The sequence below is a fragment of the Phoenix dactylifera genome, unplaced genomic scaffold, assembly GCF_009389715.1.
Source record: "Phoenix dactylifera cultivar Barhee BC4 unplaced genomic scaffold, palm_55x_up_171113_PBpolish2nd_filt_p 000883F, whole genome shotgun sequence".
NCBI lineage: Eukaryota > Viridiplantae > Streptophyta > Magnoliopsida > Arecales > Arecaceae > Phoenix > Phoenix dactylifera.
Window position 1 is genome coordinate 63,230 of NW_024068246.1, and position 17,229 is coordinate 80,458.

Here is a 17,229-nt window from a genome sequence, read left to right on the forward strand (position 1 = left end):
TGAACATGGGATCTACGAGATACTGAAGAAAGCATATTCTATTTTACTATCTTTAAGATTAGTGCATACTATCATTGCTAGTTGCTCTATTTAATCTTTTATATTGCCCAACTACACTAAACCAGATATGTGCTTGGCATTTGAAGATTTTGTTTTCAACTTAAAGATGTACGAGTTAATGACCCGAATATTGAATTATTGTTTTCAGAGTCCAGATGATTTGTGGGCAATCCATTCCCGACCTGTCTTTCCAAAGCCCCACAAAAGGAATAACTCTTCGTGGATAGCTATAGAGAAGGTGTGTCATATGTAACTTATGTTTAATCATTTATTAATGCAGCCACATTGGATTTGTCATAGACAGATACCATGATAGTCTGCTTTTCATTGCATCTCTAACATAATACTTGAAGATATACTCTTTGAAGCCATCCTGAAATACTGAATGGTCTGTGCTTTTCCCCTAACTGATTAGCCAGTTTATCAAATAATATAAATGCCTCTACATGCCATTTGAGATTTTTCCTCATTCCCTCACCTCATCACTTAGTTTTGATTGGCAGAAAGTATATATATATAAAACTCAGTTCAAGCTTAGCAGGTCTTATCGAGAATTGAACCCACTTGCTTTATGCAAATACTAACAATAACCTGAAACATATATGTGAGTATGAGGTGTATGCAAAATATTGGTAATGATATCAACAGATATAGTTGGGCCATTCTATTTTTATTGATGCATGAATGTACATGCTTGTTATATTAAACCTCGACAATAAAAATTAAATAAAGTGAATTAGCAACACAAAGACCAGAGTTTGATATGAGAATATATATACTAATAAGTGCTGTTGAAAGATGATCTCAAAATTAAACTATATGCCATTGCTAACCTTCCATATATTTTACCTGTCTCTACTTGCGATATTTTCAAAATTTATTTTTCTTTTAATAGAATCTAGTATAAAAAAATCAAAATGATACATGAGGAAAAAAGCTTTTTTTAAAAAGAAAACAGAACATTTTGAGAAACCACGATGAGCTAGAAAAAGTCATCCGTAAAGGCGACTGTGTTACATCTTCCCAAATAAACCTAATAGAAACTTTTTCAAAAACTTGAGAAGATAGACTTTCATGCATGGATTGAAATACTGCTGCATACTGGCTGTAGCATACCGGCAAAGTATTGGTGCCAGTAGAGCTCTTATCATACTGTACCTATGTTGGTGCAACATCTTAATTCTGCTGTACCCTCAGCAACAGCCACAACATATGTAGATATGGTAGTGTATCATACTGGTAATGTTACCAGTACCTGTACTTTAAACCTCTTTCATGAATTTTCTCAAATATCAATAAGTTTCCAAATGAGACTTTTGTATTGCTAAGCAAGCTTGGGCACATGTCTGTCCCTGTTGAGATACCTCTAGTATTTTTCTAAACAAAAAAGGACACAAAAGGGTCTTAAGAATTCTTTTCTAACATGAAACTATATTTCCAAAGGCAGCTCATCCATCATATCCCTAAACCATCAGTAGAGATTTTATTGTACCATAATCTTGACATGCTCTACAGTAAGCTCTCTCTTCTACCTTAAGGATTTCTAATATATATTAGATAGTGATGTATGGGTCACCATGATATTGATAATCAATCTACAGCAAAGCATGCAGAGACATTCAGCTTTTGATATCAATGTTGCCCTTAGGACTTTAGTTATAAGGAGGGTGATCCCGTTGGCACCATAATTTTTCATAAAGTATTAATTATTTCGAAGACTATAGCATTCAATGGAGTAGTCGTGCAATATTCATTCCGTTTCTCTTTGAAACTTGAAAAAGGAAATATAGGAGCTGATGCATGATCTTGTTAGAACACGAAATTGTTTTATGCTGTAAGACTTACAACCTTTAAGCAAGATACTACACTAGGATTACTGGTAATTACAAATGTTATAATTCATGTACAATTCATTCAAACAATACAAAAATGCATTAAGAATAACACAATAAGCATGCATATGTTGTATGGATGCTATAGCACTGTTACGCCCCTGGCCCGAGATCATGAGCCAAGGGTCGTGGCAACCGCCACATACTCATAGAAAACTCTTCCTACAAGCATGCAAGGCATCTCACCACGATATTACAAAGCAAACAATAGAATAAATTTAAAATAACTAATGTTTATATTTAATTTAAATAACTAGAACCAACCACAATACTCAAAAGATCTTACATCAAACTCTCATCAAATTCTGATTTAAATTTAAGATATCAAATTTTGCCTCTAGCCACTCTCTCAATCATAACCCCGTGCCATCTTAGTTCTCATAATTTGTAAAAACAGTAAGATATGGAATAATGAGCTAGACAGCCTAAAAAGCAATGAACACTTTAGCTAGATAAATCAAGCAATACAATAATAATATTATGCTAAAATTAAGCATGCAAAGTATATCAATTCAAAACCAAATCTCAACACTATCCAGTCATTTCAAAATTCAAATTTTGTTCATAAATTAATTCCTTTCAAAACAATCAAGTTTATCTCGACAACTATGAACTATGACCATATATATATCCTATGGTTGGGTCAGAATATGAGCTCATTAAAGTGCCAACGTATAACCCCCACTGGCAGGGTATCGATATGCCAACATATAACTTTCACTGGCAGTATGTCAATATGCCAACGTATAACCCCCGCTGGCAGGATGTCGATATGCCAACGTATAACTCTCACTAATAGGATGTCGATATACCAGCAAATAACTACCACTGGTGGGCTGTCGATACATAGTCTAGCTGCAAGTCTACATTCGTTTCGAAGCAAAACTCGTTTTCTCAAAGCATATTTATTGTTTCAAATTCTAAGATAAAATTATACGACATCGAAATCAATCGAACATAATATATACCGAAATCAATATGTTCAATTAAGAATCATAGAATATTCTAGAAAGAGGGATATATAATAATAAAATACTATGCATCAAGTTCATAAATCAAGAATAATTCAATTAAAAAAATATTTATAATTTGTCAATAAATCTAAAAAAGAGTTACATTACTTACCATATAAGCGAAACCAAACTACAAGTCCAAATAATTTTGAAAATTTCTCTCAAAATCTAAGATCGTTGGAAGTCAAGAGGAGAAGAAGAAGGAACCAACGATGGTCTAGCAGTAGTGATCGGCAAAACTTGTCGGCGGTGAGGTGAAAGGGGGTGTGAGGGTCTTTAAATAGCTGTTGAAGGCTAGGTTTCATGGCTCCTGTAGGAAATTGGGATAGAGGAGGAGTCAGTCTCCTACTTCAAATTGAATAGGGCTCTATCCCTTTTTTTTCCGGTCTCCTACTCCAAGTCGAACAAGGCTTTCTCCTCTTTTTTTCCGTCCCCTACTCCAACTCTTACATCTGGACTAGTCAAGTGAACTAGGCCCAGTTCCTCATAGCTGAGATGGGTGCTACAAGCACACTATTGGATTAATATATCAACTATTAGAAAATCATGACTGATTATACACCAAGAATTTGCAATGAGACAGACGCATCAACCATGAGATGAACTATGTATCCATAGAAGATGGCACAAAAGTGGGGAATAGAGCAGAGATAGCATGGTAGCCTTTTCTTTTAGAAGATAAAACAATGCAATGACACCACTGGGGATGGAACCCAGAATCTCTGGTTCTGTAGACCAGTGCCTTCTCCACTGGGCCATGGAGTCCTTAGAATAGTAGCCATGTTATGAGCATTTTGGCTAGATAAGAATTGTATAGCTCTCACAATGACTGGAGTTTAATATAAGCTGAGAGATTTCTGTAGGATGCTAACATAAGTGATAGATAATTGTCACCCAAGAAGGCTGATAGGGCAGTATAATGAGTGAATCTGTTAGAAGCAAGGTGAGCTTACTGTCAATATCAACACATCAACTAGTAGTAATGTGCAGCATGGAACTGGCATGCACACCACAAGCAAATTATGCCAGCGGTGTGCAAATGGACATTGCCACGAGTGAGTGGGTGGGTCTGTGAGAGAGAAAATTAGAGCCCAATATTATCAGAATATAAACAGGGGAAATTGTGCATTTGTGTTACTACGAACATATTGATAATTCATAAAACTTGATGGCTATCATTTTACCATTTCCATTCAGCAAATTCTTGTTGACCTTGATTTATCCATCATGACCACTTTTACATTTTTCACTTTTGGAAGCTTGGGAGGGAAGGTGGAAGATGTAACATTATTATATTACCTTCAAAATATTGTACACCATACCAAGGTTCCTCTTACATATGCTGCAAAAAATGCATTTTATGAATTTCATTATGATGACTATATCTACTTGTTCTTTTGTTACATTAACAAGAACATAGCTTCATTCTCCAACCTCAGCTTCAGCTTTAAATACATAAGTACTTGTACTCTTCTTTGTATTCACAGATCACTGGGAAAGGTGAACAGATTGGTTTGAGACATTTCAAGCCTATAAGACCCTTGGGTTGTGGGGATACTGGCAGGTATTGTTAATCAATGTCAAACATCTATGTTATTTGGATGTTGTATAAGTACTTTATAGACATATTTCCAATTATCTTAGTTCTTTGCAACAGTTTCTTGTAACTTATATGTAACCTATTTTTTTCTTAAGAAGAATTCAGTTCCTCTCATGTGTAGGTAACTTTACAAACTTGCACGTCATTTTCTATCCCTTTCTTATGTCAATACCTAATGTTGTAGTAATATCTGGTTGTTGCAAACACCCTGTTCATAAAAAATCTCGTTTGAAATTGTTAAACCTATCACTGTGATGACATGATTGAAGAACTAGACTTTTATGATTCTATTTTTTTTATCTCTAAGGACAAAACCTGAGTCATCTGGGTCATATGTGAATGCTTAATAATTATATTCTCTTCATCTTAGAAGCACATTATCTCATCTTATTGTAGATAATCTGTCATGCTTTCGTTAGTATGATGGTAGAAGCTGTGTTTAGTATGCAGTACTTGAAGTAGATAGTTAATAAGTTATTTAAGAGTACTTGAAGTAGATAGTTAATAAGTTATTTAAGAGCCCATTCTGTTTCGTTGTAGCAAGATTTCGTATCATAATTGGTGTCCTACGTGAAGAGATTAGGGAAAGTGGGAACCTCTTGAACCCCAGAGCACCTATTGTTGAGACTGAGTCCCTGCCAACAAGTCTTTATGACGGGCATAACATCAGATGCTCTCAATCCCTTTCAACTGTCTCCACTTTCTATTTTGCTCTGGAGAATTTCTTGAACACTTCAATCAACTTGATCAATTTTATTTATGTGACTAGTACAGCAATAAATTCTATAATGTCTGATTTGCAGTAGGACATTAATAAAGATACCTGCTAAGTAGATCATGTGTTGACCTTGTGTGGATCTAGTTTGCCTTTTCATTTGGATCCAGTCATAGGCATGGATCTTATATACTTTGTACACCAAGAGATCAAATATTCATTTCTACTCATTTTAGTATAAAAATTATTAAAAGAAACATTTTTATCTTCTCTTAGGTGTTCAGTCTGTGCTTGCTTTGCTACATGCCATTAGCTTGCTGAGCTGATGACCATTTAAAAGTGAAATTTGAGTTGTCATTATCATTGCAATAGTTCAAATTTTCCTAGAGATATGACTCGTAAATTGTTTGTATTGTCTTTTCTTGTATCGTTGAACCTGTTACTTGTAAGCTGCAAATAACCAATGATAGTCTATATGCATTGTCAGAATGCTGCTTAGTTTGATAGTAGTATGCATAGATGCTAGGATGTTCCATTGGGATAGAATAGACTTAAAACTTCAATAGGTGTAGTGGTAGCATTAAATTAAATATTCTTTGTTAAAATTGGCAATTGAAAATCCAGCAATTATATCCATGCATAATATTAGCAAAACGATGTTTTAACTATAAGTAATTCTTTCTTCTATATCTGAAATATTAATTACTTGTATCATACGGTGTAGTCATGTATATCAATAGTTCGTGGAATATTACATACAAGAATTACCACTCTTCAAATTTGAAAAAGTTTAGTTCTTCCACTAAATTGATAGGTCTGTTGGCTGTTTATTGCAGTGTACATATGGTGGAACTGCAAGGTACCGGTGAATTATTTGCTATGAAGGCAATGGACAAATCAGTAATGTTAAACCGCAACAAGGTCTTGTTATAAGGATATGTATTGATTGTTTTGCAATAATGATTATCTTGCTTCTCTGAATAAAACTTGTTAGTGAAGTCACAAATTGATGAAGGACATGAGCACGTACTGTATATTGTTCTCATATCGATCAACAACCACAGAGTCCACACCCCATGCCTTAGTGCGCTGACTCATCATGTAGATCACAAAAAGTTACATGACACTATTGACAAATATGCTAAAGGCATACTTAGATACGCTAGGGAAGTATATTCTTTTGTATTTAGGCTATTTTTTATTTCTTTCTAGTCAGTAGTGGACTTGTTTTGAACATATAAACAGATATTTAACTCTTTTATATATCAATTTGGGTCAAACTGTTGTTGAGGAATCTAATGGAAACTCAAGCAATTATCTATTTAAAAATAAAAAATTTGATCCACAAATTAACAGGAATTAGCATATTATCAAATTAAAAGAAATCAATAAAAAAGTTCAAAATTTGCAGTAAGAACTTACTGATTTTACCTAATATTATTGATTCTAATTAAGAACAACTATGATAGCTAATAGCTTATACGATAAAATTATAGTCTGTTCACGTTCTTGATAACCCAGAAAAACAAATTCCAAGCTGATGAGGATGTTACAACCCTTTTTAAAAAACAATAGTTAAATATATGCTAATCCAATCCATTCCAGGTGCTGGTTCTGGCTCAGCATGGCCAGCACTTGAAACCTGGTTTGAAGATTGTGGGAAACCACTGTGCAAGACCACCTACAGTTGTGTGTGACTTTGCTACATAATATTACCATTTTCAAAACCATCCAATAAGATGTGCACAGAACTCAGAGAGATTTTAGGGGGTAACAACTATGCCAACAAAGGAAATATGTGGTGCAATTCCTCAAATCTAATCAGAAGGTGCCAGTTATCAGAAAGAAAAAAGAGAAGTAATGTGCTATAATCTTGCTTGTGATGAGTTTCCAATCTCAATTTACATATAATGTTGTTAAATATGTACACATGAAGCAATTGTTAGATATTATTTGTTTCCATCGAAAGAAGGTTTACTGTCTTCGTGCACTATGCAGGTTCATCGAGCATGCATAGAGAGGGAAATTTATTCGTTATTGGATCATCCCTTTCTTCCGACACTGTACACTTCCTTTCAGGTTTACTACTTAAAACATATTTATTCACTAAACTAACTTAGCTTGCAATGCACCAAAATAAATGTGGCAAATGTTATGCTTTATGAAACATTGGATATGCAGAATGCTGAAAAGACAGATATAATACAACAATCAAAGTTCAACCTATGCAAAAATTCTTATTATATGCAAAAAAGAGTATTTACACCCAATTTCATTAATAATTTCTATATACTCTTATATTTCTCACTTTCATCCTTTTCTGGTGTCAGCGTTCCCTTGCATGGGCCAGGTTATCCAACCAAGTTTCATTAAAAGAAGCATGAATTAGGCATTAGTTCATTAATTCGCTAGGTTTCTCATAAAAACTGCTCTCCGAAACTTTTTTTTTTTCACATGGTGGTGTTGTTATAACAAAGTTGTTGTTAGTTAAGTCTTTATTATATAATACCAGCATGAATTAGGCATTAGTTCATTAATTTATTCATGAGTCATGTGCTATTATGTCAAATTGGAGATACAGGGCTATATGAATTCCTTCATTTAGCAAAAATCCTTTCACATTAATGTTAACATCAAATATCCAAACTTTCAAGTATGCTCAAAATGGAAATATAATTATGAGAAGATCTTGAGATTGGTTCTAACAAATGCAAGATGTTGTTGGCTAGGGCACTTTGATTTTACTTGCATAATTATATGTCCGGGCAGACAACTACAACTATTTTTAACAATTTCTGAAATTTTCTGCTTGTAATCAATCGAAACAGTTACTTTTATCTCTAACTTTCAAACTCCATGGTATTCATCATGATATATTCTAGTTTTAAGTTGCTTTACATCATTTTGCGATGTGTATTTTATCTCATCAAATACAATTTACTGTTTTGTCTTCTCCACAGACACCAACACATGTTTGTTTAATAACAGACTTTTGCTCTGGAGGAGAGCTATTTGCATTGCTTGACAGGCAACCTATGAAAAATTTCAAGGAAGAAACTGCAAGGTACAAACAAAATAGTGTATAGCTTTCATTCTATTTGATAGCTTAACTAAAACTATTACCATACCATCAATTACAAATTTTCTAGTTGGCATGCTTGTTGCTGCTCAGAGTGACACTCACATATTTATATAAGTTGAGATACAAACCTATTGATAGGATTTATGGAAAATAGACAATATTCACCTTATTCAAGAACTGTAGTGTTGGTACCGGTATGGGTGGCGTACCGACCCTCAGTACGCAAAAAAAAATCCATACCATACCGTACTGACACTATGCTAGTGTAGCACCGGTACGGGGTCCTGTATTGGTACGGCAAACCTTGTCTACAATAACTCAACATATAAAAGACTAGAAAAAAGGGGAGATATATCACCCACGCATTAAGTGGACATAGAAATAGTTTTAACTTTTAAATGTTAACAATGGCTTCATTTGATTAAGCTTTGGAAGTATCAGAACATTCTGAACTTTGGTACATATATGTTTTAAGATGTGTAGATAATAGCTATCAAAGGATATTTTTAATTTATATGGCCCATCATGCATGTCAGCAACCTAGCTCTGCTGGTACCTTCCATTGTGTCCACTCGATGTATAGGTAATAAATCTCCAAAGAAAACAATTGATTTTTGGTTTTTGAGCATTTTCAGCATCATATCATTTTGACAAAAAGAAAAATGTTATATATCATAATTAATCATGTGATTTCTCAATTAGATAGTCCATGCAGTTTGCATTAGTAAGTTTTGGGCTCAAATCATACAATACATTGCTGTGCGCAAAGTCCGCCGAACCGGTACTGGGATCCGTACCGGTTAGGGGTGCAAATGGGTCGGGTCGGGTCGGGTCCTAGGTGACCCCGATCCGACCCGGTTTTTTGTTCGGGTCCCAATTTTGGACCCGGACCCGACCCGGTTGAAGATCGGGTTGGGTCGGGTCGGGTCCGAGTCGGGTTCGGGTCGGGTCCGGGTCTGATTCGGGTCGGGTCCGGGTCCGATCGGGTCCAATTTTTTTGTGCTTTTGGAAAAAAATTTGGGCAAATCTAATTTGGTCATATCATAATTATGAGGTGCTGGGTGACCCATGACTTGAAAGACTTTGCAATTGAGCTCCAGTCAGAACAGATGACCCATGACTTGCTAACTAAGTCGGTCTACAAGCCAAATTTCATATCACATTATTTTTTATCTATATGACTGATTGGACGGAACTCGGTGTCTCCCAGCTCCCCTCTCACGAGGACAAAAAAAATCCCAGACCTTCTTCCAAAATCCAACTCCATTACAGAAAACTGGCACATGACCCATTGCAGTGTTCCCTCACTTTCTCCCTTCAAAAGTTAAAAGAAACAAAAACCAAAAAACAGAAGAAAAAAAAAAAAAAAAGGCAGCTACCAAGACACCAGAGGTCTCAACAGTGTAATAGATCGAGAGAGAATCCTGACGGGCCGACGTTCCTTTGGATTCTGTGAACCTATGCTTGTTGCTAACTTGCTATCCTCCCACATTGACCAACAGTACCACAACCCACGCCAAAAAAAAAAAAAAAAAGAAAAAGAAAAAGAAAAGACTTTCTTTTGCTTTTCCCCTCTCTCTCTCTCTCTTCGGGTCCATTCGGGTCGGGTCGGGTCCGTTTGGTAAACCCAGACCCGACCCAGAAAATGATTCGGGTCCAATTTTAGAACCCGACCCGGACCCGCGGGTCCTAAAATTCGGATCGGGTCGGGTCTACGCGGGTCGGGTCGGGTCACGGGTCGACCCGACCCATTTGCAGCCTTAGTACCGGTTGGCGGACGGGTTGATACAGTACCGATTCGGTACCGTACTGACACACGATATGCTTGCACACCCTTTTTTTGAGTTTTTTAAGTTTAATTAATTGGTAATCAATCTTTTTCAATGTTTTTAAGTCTAATTTGATGTTTTTTTGATGTTTCCATGATCCTGGTTTAACCTAAATGATGCATTTTATTGTTTTAAAGTAATACAAAATATAAAATAATTAGTAAGATATTGCATGCTACAAGAACCAACATGAAATATTTTAAAATCAACTAGTGAGGTAAAAAAATAAAATAATACAATCAATTACATATATTTAAAGTATAACATATATACCGATATCTAAAATCTCGTCGAGTGGTGATGCTCTTATAAATATCTGGATCATTAGTATAGTCAGGAGGCAGATCGGCCCATCCCTCTAATCAAGTGGCGTTGTAGTCTTATATGTTCATCCTATAAGGAACGCACTCTGGGTTTACTCTTGGATCTCTCAGTAAAGCTCTGATTCTGAAAAGTATCCTTTGGTTGATAAAATGGCTGTGAAAGAGCTCATCTGAATAAGCCGGCAACAAAATCCGATCCGTAAAATGCTCTAAGTTGCGTAGGATAGTAGCCACCGGAAGATACTTCAGATGCATCATATCCATATTCGTATCCGTATGAGTCATAAGCTGCATATGGCTGCGGATAATAGGATCCAGTATATAACTTGGAACCTGATACGTCTATGGATTCTACTCCACATGCGAAGTTATCTACAGTTGCATCGTGTCCTCCTCCTATATGCAATCGTATCCTCGCGGGCTCTACTAGATCGTGCACTGCAGTTCCTATCCTATGTAGCAAGTGTAAACTACAACTCACCAATGAATCGAAGACCACCCTACGGTTGTCTCATAAATGGTGGTCTCATGTCTCCCATTTTCTTCCTAGCCAGCAGATCCATGACGACCAGAACTGCTGCTCTTGATCTCTGAATCTATGTAAACTGGCTCCTCCACATTCTTCATTGGCGTTGCAGATGCTTTTTGTTTTTTTGTGTGCTGACAGCTGTCTGTTTATCCTTTGTGCCACTCGTTGCCTGCTTACCCTTTGTGTCACTTGTTACCTGCTTATCCTTCGTGCCCCTTTGCCTGACTATGTTAGAAGAATGTGTCGCCCTCCTGATTGAGTCGACCAGATAGCGTAGTGGTCTCGTCTAAGCATTTCTCGATTATATCTCTAAGAGGATATCTTGGACAAGGAGTTATGTGGTGACTGGCTCTCCAGTAACTTCTATCGTTGTGGCTGATCAGCTAGAAGGATGCGTGAAATATTGCTCTCCGCTCATTGCCTTACATGGACTCTAGCCTCGCTGGCTATAAAACTGGCCGATCGTGGAGGCGATCTTTGCTCATCAAGCTCCAGCTCCTGCTGCTAGTCTACAAGCCATCCGATCATAAGATCATCTTGATCATCAACGAAAGCAATATGAATCGGATCTGTATACTTTAGTTCCACTTCCTTCTGAATGCACGTCAGCCTCAAAAGATTGTAGTGAACATATACAATGTCGTTGAGGTACTTCTATGTCAAATAGTTCTTCTGCTTGCTGCAAATGAGGGCAAAGGTGGACCAATTGCACTCACAGCCACTCGAGGAGACTGTCTGCGAGAGAATCCGGATAGCTAGCCGCTTAAAATTATTTGTGGATAAACCAAAATGAATCCACAATCTGCTTCAGATTTTTATGTCACGTAGATCATCCATAGATCTACAACACATCATAAAATCAAGCCCAAACAAAAAAAAATGGCATTATCTCTTCTTATTTTGCAAATTTCGAGCTATTTTTTGGAAAAAAAAGAAATAGAAGGAATGAGATGGGGGAGAGGAAGCACACCTTATTTAGGCTTGGATCTTCTTCAATTGCGCTGAATCGGTGTGATTTTGCAAATTGGAGAAAAAGGGGAGCTAGGAGACCTCTAAAAGTCTAAATGTTACAGAGAAGAAATGTTGGAAAGGCCCCTTTCCAACATCTTTTAACAAAAGGAGGAAAGGGAGAGGGGGCCCGGTTCTGAACGGGGCTGACTCGGTGAGAATTGGACGGTTTGCACCGAGTTCAAATGGAATCGTCCGGTTCCGGCCGGTTCGGTCCGATTCCAGCCGGTTCGGAAATGGTCCCTATTTTAATAGGCGAACCGACCTGATCCCTGACCGGGTCGGCTCGGTACGGGCCGAACTGGATGGTTCGGTCCGGTTCGGCCGACCTTGGTTGTGTGTGCGTGTGTTTTAAGTATTAAACCAATTCATTTAACCAGTAATCAGATTTCTTATTTATATGTGCCTTCCTATGTTAATTATTTCGACTGTGATGTCTTATAGGCATGTTAATCTAAATGCCTGACCTAATTAAGCCTCTATATGAGCCATTTGATCTCACAAATGTTTATCATCAATGTAATTTAATCAGCTGAAGCTTGCCCTTTTCTCATGAAAACATTTCTCATAGGCTTCAAGTTGAATTATTCTTAACAGTATTCGCATGCTTCATACATGGTATTGCTGTTCCCCTAATTCAATTTTAATCCTCAAATTTTCAGGTTCTATGCTGCAGAAGTTGTAGTCGGTCTGGAATACCTTCATTGTCTAGGTATGTCTGCCAACTCATAAATAGTGTATACTAGAATTACCTTAAGTTCTCCTAGTTATTCTGCATTTGGTTTCTGGATTTTCTCGATTAAGGTGTTTACATTGTAGAACAAGAACAGTCCTACACTGATTGTTCGAAAATGACTGATGGTCTTACAAACAGATAATTTTGTTAACATATGAGCTCTACAAGTAATCCAAATCAAATCAATGGAAACTAATAGATTGTCCAATGTAAATTAATTAGGTAAATATTGAAGTGGACTATGAAAAGATTCAAACTTTATGTCAGCCAAATATTTAAGAATAAAGGTTTGGACCTGTACCGATCATCAGCTTGGCAGCCAAAGAATTTAGACTCTTTCCAACTATAGGATAAAGGCCTAGATCTCCTGCCCCTGCAAATTGCATGAGCCATTCACCAATTGGCTATCTAGGTTCTGTGCTAGCCTGCAAGGAACCTTCTTGTTTAAAGCTTCCTCAGACAAGAATGTGGTAATTAATGCATTAAGGATTGACACCAAGTGCAGAGCTGATCATCAAATATAGTGGATCATACCTTGATCAGTTATGCCAATCCCATATAAATGAAGGAGGTTTGTTTGGATAAGTTTAATTACACAACCTCCATCTTCACTTAGTTCTTTTGTACAAACAGATTTACCAAGTTGACCTCAAACTAAAGGGACAAAACTCATGGCTTATGATCTGTTTGTATACAAATCCCATTGCCTTCTGCGAATCACATGCTTTTAGAGACAACAGATTTTATGGACTCACAATCCTGGAGAATGATATATTAACTGCCTCTCCTATGGTGGATGCAAGGTGAATTGAAACTTAAGGCTTCAACATGGGCTGACATAATAATGCTCAATTGCTCAGTCTTATCCTTTCTCTTCATTCTGAATACAAAGGATAGAATCATGTCATATCTATGATGCTATTCATCACAATAATAAAGGTTCCATTTCAACCAAAAGTTAAGAAAACTTACTGGATGAACACTTGGATTTCTTTATATGCTATTTTTTTATTAACATTTATATATATGTTTCCAGTAAATGGAATTTAGCACCAGGATTAACAACTGAAATTTTTTCCCTGGTAGTCTGAATCATCAGCAGATGAGTTGCAGAAGAATTTAAATCGTTAAAATGTGTAGAAGATTCACAAAAAGTAATTGTATTTTTCAAATCTTTATTATGTAGGAATTATATATCGCGATCTGAAGCCTGAGAATATATTACTCCAGAAGGACGGGCATGTCGTGTTGACTGACTTTGATCTGTCATTTTTGACATCTTGTAAACCTCAGGTATCTTTTCTTATTCCATTTGAAAAGTAGTTAGTTCCTTACATGTATCTTATGTTTCTTTTGTTTGAAAGAATTTTTTGTACGGTCAAATGATAATTTTCTTATTAATGGCTTTTGACTAAAAGGTCTACCATTTTCTCTGGCCATGCAACATTCTAAAATGATTTGTTTAAGAAAATTCTAAACTGATTTTTCAAATGATTATTTTATAGTTTTCATAAAGTGATTCTGTATTAAAACTATTACATTAGCTTTTTGGATCAGTTTTATAATGATATTATTGTTAGCAGAGGAATGGAGAAAGATAAAAAGATAGAAAATAATACATCCTTCATTCACGATGAGAGAGAGATTGATAGGTAGTTTTTTCATTTTTTTTCAGAAAGTGGCTCTGTATTTACTATTATATCACCTTTTTGGATCAGTTTTATAATGATTTTACTGTAAGCAGTATAACAGAGGAAGGCAAAAGATAGAAGATAAATAATTCCTTCATTCAAAATGACAGATATATGGATAGATAGAATATTTTGTTGAAAATTTTGTTGGAAAATTTTGGAAGATCCATTGTTAATTAAGATAGTGCGTTCAACAAAATTTTGCAAGATCTATTGTTAATAAAGGTGGTACCTTCCTCTAGATTCATGATAGCCACTATCTTCAATAAGGTGTTCATTTCGACTTCTAGGGGTTTATGGTGTTCATTGTAGTGCATATACTAGTCTTGATTCTTTTACTAATACTTTACATGTCTCTATGTATGTATGCGTGCCTGCTGTCATGATTAACTGACACAATCACTAACGACCACCGTGAGGGACAAGCCCTTCACTGAACTCAAAAAGGACTATTGTGTGAAGTGAAAATAAATTATAGGAAGTGAGGTAGAGAGGAGAGTGAGGGGATCAATTGCAGCCTAAATTTCACCTTTGATTTTGAAAAACTTCATCATTCTACCTTTAATGTAATTGCAAACAGGAAGATGGCTCCCCGATGCTTCAATTTGCATGTTAATACTTCTGCAAGTAAGGAGAGTATGTTTACTGGAAGTTGCATCATTTATTAATTGGGTTGCAAGAACTGTAGCTTGAGTTAGTGACTTCTACTCCCTTTTTCATCGAGTCATTTCAGGCACTGAACGTTGAGTTTTTCATTTTATCTCATCATGTTCTCTGGCAACTTCTCTAGGTTAGTGGAGAGAATTGCAACTCCAAAATAGGTGAGAGACCTAAGGCAAAAATAACTGGTCTAATGAAAGATTGAAAATATTTTGTCATTTCTCGGAAAGCAGCTGCTGCTACTTGAATTCATGGTTGCTACAATATTTTCCCATGGACAAACATGAGAAAGAATGATGATCCACTTGAAAAAAGTAGTGAGAGCATCATTGGCAGTTGTCTTATGATTATTCCTTTTTTCTTGGGTCTGCACGAGCTTAATATGCACTCTATTGTTTAATCATTTCATACCATTCACTTGAGTACTTCTGTTAATTTAGGTGATTTATTCAAGGCATCAATTGGCCTTAGATATATTTACCCTTTCTCTATGAGAGAATATTCAACAATCTTTCCATTATTGCACAAGCAGTCAACTACCATATCTTTGAGGGTGCAGCTAAGCACACAACACATCTGTACTTGGCATGGTTTGAGGTGCCGTGCCGTTTGCTCCATCACAACTTGATGCATCTTCATTGCTTAGCTACTGGACTCCCTATAGTGCACTCATTTTATTAGAATTACACAAGTTATATTAGTTGTAAGGAATGGGTTTAGCTCACCATCTGTGGCTACCCATGCACAGATAGTGATGTCAGACCCCGTTTGCGTGACACACACCCCAGTGTTCGTGTGCAGGTGAGTGCATCTCATGGGTGCACCATGCATCAGGTCTGCAAGACCCTCATCACTGCACACACGAGGTAGCACTCACCACTTGTGACGAGCGAAATGGCTTTCTAGTTGTAAATGTGGAGTTGATATTAAATAGTTCGAGCCAGTATAATTTGATGTTATCAATATATAATAAATTGTAGTTACATTCAATTACTTGAGCTACCAACATCTGCTATTTGAGTTTTTTCAAACATCTATCTGTGTTTTTAATTTTCTTAACAATGAAAGTTTTCGCATACAATTAATATTTTGCAGGTGATAAAACATGTATCACCGTCTAAGAGAAGAAAATCCAGAGATCAGATTCCTCCAACCTTTGTTGCAGAACCTAGTACACAATCAAATTCATTTGTTGGAACAGAAGAGTATATAGCTCCTGTATGAACTTCTATCAGCTCATGGTCATTAAGTTGTTTTAATAATACCTATGCTTTTTGTCATACACTAACAGTTATATTTATGAGGAAGAGAGTATTTATTAGTGTGATTCTTAAAAAACACAATCATGAAACCCTATAACATCAATTTGGGGTTAGCTATATATACTCCACTTTACCCTATACAAAGTCCAAATATTACCTCTTTAATCTAAATATTCTTTTGTCTTCCCTCTTTTATGGATGTTCAACTTGTACCAGAAACCACCTCCACCTCTGTGTTGTCTGTAGCCAAGTTGCAAAAACTCTTGACAATCAGAAAGGCTTCGGCCTTAGTTCGTCCTTTTTTGGGTTATAATCTAACTCCCCACATATGTGTCAAAACATAATCTAGAATTAATTTCAAACCTAGTAAAGTATATAGGAAAGCAACATTTACAAATGAAATATACTACATTGCTCGGAAAAAAAAAAGAAACAATGTACCACATAGCTCCCTGATTATGTGGATCCACCTGAACCTTGAAGATAAGCCCTATACATCTTATGGAGAGCTGTGCGGTATGGGTGAAAGTTACCCATGCATGCTTGTGGCTCCACTATTCTATATATGATATACCTTTAAAAAAACAAAAATTCAATTCCTCAAAGCTGAACAGAAGCTTCATTTAAACGAGAGACAGATAAATACTGCACGGAATATGATTTCATATTTGATGTGATGCAATGTAGGAAAGGAACCTGTCAGCAACTAGTATAGGGTCCAAAATTGTTCTGTGAAAGGTATTGGAACATCCCTTGCACCTATTGTTGATCTTATGGTATACCTGGCCATTCCAATGTAACTATGAACTAGATTCTTACAGAGGAAAGG

At 36.2% G+C, this 17,229-nt stretch overlaps 1 protein-coding gene and 1 non-coding gene across 3 annotated transcripts in view; one reads left to right on the plus strand and one right to left on the minus strand.

Annotated features, from left to right (window-relative positions):
• LOC103711883 (phototropin-2) overlaps nt 1–17,229 on the plus strand; it is a 35,812-nt gene that overhangs the window by 12,221 nt on the left and 6,362 nt on the right. For both annotated transcript variants that reach the window (XR_001879763.3, XM_008798203.4), the window contains exons 12-19: nt 209–298; nt 4,453–4,529; nt 6,117–6,201; nt 7,279–7,359; nt 8,241–8,344; nt 12,714–12,763; nt 13,974–14,080; nt 16,234–16,356. Coding sequence is in view for 1 of the 2 variants with exons in the window: in XM_008798203.4 (XP_008796425.2) it covers nt 209–298; nt 4,453–4,529; nt 6,117–6,201; nt 7,279–7,359; nt 8,241–8,344; nt 12,714–12,763; nt 13,974–14,080; nt 16,234–16,356 (717 nt within the window). In the remaining variant the exon portion in view is untranslated. The remainder of the gene's footprint in view (nt 1–208; nt 299–4,452; nt 4,530–6,116; nt 6,202–7,278; nt 7,360–8,240; nt 8,345–12,713; nt 12,764–13,973; nt 14,081–16,233; nt 16,357–17,229) is intronic.
• On the minus strand, nt 3,658–3,730 carry TRNAC-ACA. The gene has a single exon. It is a non-coding gene; the product is annotated as a tRNA-Cys (tRNA).